The sequence below is a fragment of the Vicia villosa genome, linkage group LG1, assembly GCF_029867415.1.
Source record: "Vicia villosa cultivar HV-30 ecotype Madison, WI linkage group LG1, Vvil1.0, whole genome shotgun sequence".
Taxonomy (NCBI): Eukaryota; Viridiplantae; Streptophyta; class Magnoliopsida; order Fabales; family Fabaceae; genus Vicia; species Vicia villosa.
The window spans coordinates 30,713,106-30,719,787 of NC_081180.1; the positions used below are offsets into that span (position 1 = coordinate 30,713,106).

The 6,682-nt window shown below is 33.9% G+C and overlaps 1 protein-coding gene across 1 annotated transcript; it reads left to right on the plus strand.

The window, feature by feature from the left end:
* Nucleotides 1-4,855: 4,855 nt before the first annotated feature.
* On the plus strand, nt 4,856-6,393 carry LOC131603758 (F-box/kelch-repeat protein At3g23880-like). The gene has a single exon (XM_058876188.1). The coding sequence runs from the start codon at nt 4,936-4,938 to the stop codon at nt 6,121-6,123; it is 1,188 nt and encodes a 395-aa protein (XP_058732171.1). The 5' UTR covers nt 4,856-4,935; the 3' UTR covers nt 6,124-6,393.
* The last annotated feature ends 289 nt before the right edge of the window (nt 6,394-6,682 follow it).

A 6,682-nucleotide genomic window follows, 5' to 3' on the forward strand; every position in this document is an offset into this window, starting at 1 on the left:
GCAGCAGCCTTTCCCTAGTGAACCTGATAAGCTGACAGTGGTGCAGTGTGATGCGGGTGTCTTTCCGGATAATAATGTAGCCTTTGGGTGTGTCTTTAAGGATAGAGATTTGAAGTGCCAGTTTGCTGCCAGCAGGAAAGAGGTCATGGCTGTTCCGCCGGACTTAGCTGAGGTTCTTGCGTTGCGGTGGAGCTTGAACTTAACGTTATCTCTTGGATTTGATTTTGTGCTCTTGCAATCGGATGCCCAAACGGTGGTGGACTGTGTCAATTCCTCCGTGGAGAATGCGGTCATCGAGCCAATAGCGGCGGATTGTAGGATGCTTCTTAGTAGGTTCAAATTAGGTTCTGTTATGTTTATTAGTAGAACTCTTAATTTAGATTCCCACAACATTGTTGGTTTGGGTCATGCTTTTGGTTCCAGGACCTGGATTGGAGGGTTACCTGATAGGAACCCTGTTGTAATGCTTCCTCTTTCTTCTGCTGTTTAATATAAAGCAAGTTTCATATCAAAAAAAAAAAAATAGTAACAGATTGCTTAGAGACATTCACATAGCTATTCTTCCACTCTCCAAATTTCTTACATATCAAAAAAAACTTTTTTTTTTTAAATCTCTATCACCAACGTACATACTTCCTTATATTTTACACCAAAAGCCAACAAAATTTTCATCGTCTTTAGTCACACATATTGATGTGGTTAAATATAAAAAAATTATAAATTTAGATATATTACAAAAAAATTAAATTAGTATATTTATAATGAAAATTGTTCATAAATATATAAATATAAAAGATTAACAAAAATAAAAGTGAAAGAGAAGCTTGAGAAGAGGTGATAGTGTTTCAAAAATTGAACTGTATCGATTAATTAAATCACGAATGGGAAGGGGTCATCGGTCTGATATTATTGCTGGCCATAATCGACAAAAACTAGTGAAATCCAGTGAATCGATAATTTTGAAAAATCAATAAGAGTCAGCCATAACCGACAAAAACTAGTGAAACTAGTGAACCGACAATTTTGAAAAATCGACGGATAAGCTATAAAATTAAAATATAAGTAGAGTTTGTTCATAAGTTATTTGAAACAACTTTTTCTCCTTGAAGTTAAATTTATTAGACAATGCACTTATTTTGTTATTTAGTTTATAGTTTATGCAAATTATAAATTAAATATATTAAAAAAATTAAATTAATACATTTATAATGAAAATTGTTTATAAACATAAAAGATTAACAAGTATAAAAATGAGAGAGAAGTTTAAGAGGAGGTGAGAGTGTGTCAAAAATTGAACTGTATCGACTAATTAAATCAGGAATTGGAATGGGTCATCAGTCTGATTTTATTGTTGGCCATAACCGACAAAAACTAGTGAAAACCAGTGAACCGGCAATATTGGAAAATCGACGGATAAGCTATAAAATTAAAATTTAAGTAGAGTTTGTTTATAACTTATTTGGAACAACTTTTCCTCCTTGAAGTTAAATTTATTAGACAATGTACTTATTTTGTTATTTAGAATTAGAATTTGTTCAAAATTATTTTGATTTGTATTTTGTATTATTTTGGTATGTCTGATGATTATGTCTAGAATTTGAATTTTAAGAATGAATTTATAGAATTATGATATTTTAAAATTTTAAGATTTGTTAGGTGTCGTGATTTTTGTAGATATTGAGTTATCTAGTTTGATTGATTTAATAACTATATAGTTTTGCTATACAGACTGATTTATTCAATTTATTCAATTGAATTATTCGTTTTAATATGATTTAATCATGAAGATCAACCAGTATTCTAATAATTCAACATTAAAAACTATTGTACGACTTGCATCTCACAAAACATTTCATCAAGTATTGTGAAACAAGCAAGGCATGTCTGTCACGAAGTCTCCTTTACCATGAAACAAGCAACTTCCACTAGTACAAAAATATTAATTTACACCCGTTTTTAATTAAATTTACATCCATTTTTTATAAATAAAAATCGGGTGTATCTTCACTTGGTGAGAAATATCTAACGAATTTACACCCGTTTAAAAACGGGTGTAAATAAATGCTATGCTACACCATTTTTTTAGAAAAAATGGGTGTAAATACATTCTACGTTACACCCTTTTTAAATAAAAATTGGGTGTAAATACGTTCTACGTTACACTCTATTTAAATAAAAATTCGGTGTAAAAACATTCTTAATTAAACTCTATTTTATTAAAAATCAATTGTATATATGTTCTTAGTTACTCCCTATTGTAATAAAAATCAGGTATAAATATGATCTTAATTACACCTTATTTTAATAAAAATTGGGTGTAAATCTGTTCTTAGTTACACATTTAATTTTTTAAATATAATTTACACCTTTTATGTAATATCCCGATTATCCGACAGCGGTATTTTCATTTAAAATTTGTTAAATGATAATCAGAGGGAACAATTAGCCTTACCACTTACTACATTCTTGTTATATTAAATCCATGACCCAAAGGAATTAGTTGGAATAAGAAGGAGATGGTTGGAATGGAACCAAATGACATATTGGTAAATATGAAATAATTGAAAGACAAAGTGGTACTTTCACCCAAGAAGCTTAGTTATGTGTTTAGTTCCTCTAACCTTGCATTTCCATCATATTATCATGGAAGAATAAAAATTTGGGGGAGAGAAGTGGAGAGGAGGCGTGAGAGAGAGAGGAAGGGAGGAAAAAGGAGAAAGTCCATTTTGAACTCAATCTCCATCATCTCTTCTTGCATGCTACAAGAACAACTTCAATCCCTTGATTCATCATCTTCTAATTCTGTTATGGGCAGCTTCTTCCATCATCAAGTCAAAATCTTCTTAACTATCTTCATCAAGTTCAGTTTTTTAGGTGAGTTCCATAGATAGGAACTTGGGTAGGAATTGGGAGAACTTTCATGATGTGGGGGGTTTAGATTAAGATTAATCCCTTGCATGTTTGACTAATTAAAGAAAATTGTGTTCAATAATGTTATTGTACGTGTTTGATTGTAAACTTGTTGATTTTGTGTTGCATGTGATTGTGAAGTATGAACTTCTATTGATCATTAATTCATGAACATGCTTATTGAACCATATGATTGTATGCATTATATGAACTTGAAAATTGTGTTGATTGTATTTCATGTTGAGTTTCTATGTTATTTTACTTGTAAATTCATGTTAATAATGATCATGCCATGCTTGGGGTAAGTTTGGATGCAAATGGAATGAATTGGAACTGGTATAATGCAAGAAAAATGGTATTTTTGGCTCTGGTTCAATGAGCAATCGATTGCACTACAGTGTAAATCGATTGCATTGCTCAAAATGTGTGATTTTTGCTTCTGGTTTAGTGAGCAATCGATTGCACCATAGTGTAAATCGATTGCACCTGACAGAAATTTACCCTTTTACTATTTTGACCATAATTGGAGTTCTGTAAATGAGAATTAGGCGTCGTAGAAGGCATTGGAAAGCTAATGGAAAAGGCTATGAGATGCCTAAGCTTCCATAACTTTAAAAAACTCTTAAGTTTTAAAAATAATCTATGTGTATATTCTTGTATCTTGATTAATAAAGATAAAGACTTAGAAAGATGAACCGTAGGAAGCCTAGGTAAGAGTAATGGTTGGAAGTTGTCCGCTTTTCCCTTTTCCCTTTAAGCGGTTACTTCCAAGATTCTACAATATAATGGTGTAGTAAGTATGGGACGAGGGGTTAGAGAACAGACAAAAGGATAGTAATTGCTCATTGATCCTATTGATCTGGGAGTGAGGCATGTTACACATATATGTTGGCTACTTCTTGCGAGGTGATTCCAAGGATGCCTCAGTGCCATATATATGCAGGTTATTTCTCGGGCATGAGTCTCGGGAATGGATTGTGCTTTGTAGTTCAGGAGCTATTCTTCAAGGATGAACTCTCGAAGATGTGGACCACCACCTTTCCTTTGTCTCCTCCCATTACGGGTGAACATCGTTTACGACTCAGGCCCTGGGATATTAGAGGAGTTGAATTGTAGTGGCGATTCAATGTCAATTCCACGGTTCTCTATAGTACATATGAGTTACTTACCATGTAGATTTAAACTGTATGATTTGGGTCTTGTTTTCTGAGAGCAGATGGGTAGGTAAACCCGGAAGACCATACCTTGAGGGTAGCTCCCGACAGAAGGTTGGAAGGTAAATCCAAAAGACCTATTCAGGAGGAAACATATACCTAATATCTGAATGTGTGATGTGAAATTAGAGTATCCAATTGGGTGGCTATTGGACACTCAATCGTGGTGTTGCGAGTTGATAAGTTTTCCTATACTAGATAGTGAGGAAACCTTAGGATCAATGAGGGATCCGTAGAAGATGCATGTGCCCTGTAGAGCCGAGAGGACCCATAAGATAGGGGAACTCACAGAGATTTAGTAATCTCACTCTATTCATCTTATTATTTTTCAAGTACCGTGCAAGATCGAGTTTTGCTAGATGCTTGGATCAAGAGCTTACGATCGGATGTCGTGAAGATCGTACCTGATATTTTCTTTCGCTCTGGATTATTACTATTGTGTAGACATACCTGACATTTATTGAAGACAAGTGGAACGAATTGTAGTGAAAAAATAATGGAACACGACCGGAAGTGAATAAGAAGAAGAATGGGAAGATGACCTGGAGTGATGATGAGAAGAATGAAATAATTAAAGAAGAAAACGTTTGTGCAATTAGGGTTATGAACTTCACATAAATACCAAAAATAATTAAATAAAAAAATCCATGTCACAGAAAAAACCCATTTGGATCTCCTCGCAGCATATTTAACCCTAACTTATAAGTAGCAATATAGATGGATCGTTTTTCTCAGTAAAATGAGAGCACTTTATATATAAACACAACTTTGCCGGTGGCTGCGTAGGGTTCAACTCAAATAGAATAAAGCTATGCCGCTTCGGCTTCTGAGTCAGACCAACTTAGCATCTTCGGCAGTTGTCCTTCCCGACGAGCTGATGGCGGAAATAGTGTCCTGGCTGTCCGTGAAACATCTTATACAATTGAGGTGCGTCAACAAGTTTTTCCAAACTCTCATCTCTGATCCTTACTTTGTTCAAATGCATCTCATGAAATCAACACGAACACCTAATCTCGCACATATCTGGCTAGACAGCTGGGAAGATGATGATTCCCATTTCGTTAGTCAATCCATTCCTCCTTTTAACTCCCTTCACAATCATCCTTCCTATCGATTGATCGATTTTGTCAGTGTAGACCGAGTTGTTGGTTCATGCAATGGATTGATATGCTTGATTAGTAGTTCATATCTTTCTCAAGATGAATGGCTTTGTTTCTGGAACCCTGCAACGGAAACAAAATCAGAAAATTTTAGACTATTTTCCGATCTTTATTCTCTACGCCAAGATTTTAAGTTCTCTTTTGGTTATGATATTTCGAATGAAACTTATAAGGTGGTAGGGTTCATGGTGGAGATAGAGCTGGGTGGTAATCTAAAAAATGTGGTGAAAGTTTTCAGCTTGGGGGATAATTCATGGAGAGATATTCAATGTTTACCTGTGATTCCACTTTATTGGTTTGATGGTTGTAACAACAAAGATGTGTATTTGAATGGTACTATTAATTGGCTGTCCAATTGCAATCATGATTTTTATTTGATGGGTGTTATTGAAAATTATGTAATTCTTTCGCTAGATCTCTCTACCGAATCGTACACTCAGATGATGTTGCCTCGTGGTTTTGACAAGGGACCGAAAGTTCAGGCAAATATTGCGGTTTTGATGAATTTTCTTTGTTTCTGTCGTGATTTTGAGAGAAACCATTTTGTTATATGGCAGATGAAAGATTTTGGAGTTCAAGAGTCTTGGGTTCAGTTATTTAAAATTAGTTATCAGAATTTCTATTCAATCAACGGTAATTTATTTGATATTCAGCGGTTGGAATTGTTGCCGATACACCTTTCTGAGAATGGTTATACTTTGATATTGGCAAATATGCACAAGGCACCAGCATTTATCTGTGACTGCAGAGACGATACAATAGAGCGAATAAGGATTACTAATATGAATCAGTGGTTGTGGGCTAAGGATCACATTGAAAGTTTGGTTCCGACTCGTTGAAAGTGAGTTTTTATTCATGTTTGTTTTGTGCTTATTACAAGATAGAAAATGATGTTTTCTAAAAGTAACTTGTAGTTAGATTTCTGATATATATCAGTAAGTTCCTGTGAGTAGTTTCAGATGACTATTAGTGATTGAGTATTGACTAGTATTTCTAACTTAATGAGAAGAACATAATGAATTTTAAGAGTGACTAGTGTAAAATAATGAGAAGAACATAATGAATTTTAATTTTATGATCTTATATGAATCTCACATAGCACACAAACATTTGCAGATATTACCTGAGCATGATTTTTCAATCAATTAGAATGTGCTATGTGCCATCTCTGCTCTTGTTTTTGGAGCAAATCACTAAAATAGTCCATTACTATTTTGTAGGGTACTAGAGAATATGAGTCTTTTAATTTGATCTTGACTATTGTCGTCTTGCAAAATTTGGTGCTTGGCCAATTAACTATATGAGATCAATTGATTAATTGTTTGCTTGATTGATGTATTTATATCTTTTTGCTGAGTTGTGTGTCCCATAAAACTTTTGATCAATTGATTAATTGTT

Excerpts from the sequence above, each read along its gene's own strand:
- LOC131603758 (XM_058876188.1), top strand. The coding sequence starts at position 4,936 with ATGCCGCTTCGGCTTCTGAGTCAGACCAACTTAGCATCTTCGGCAGTT.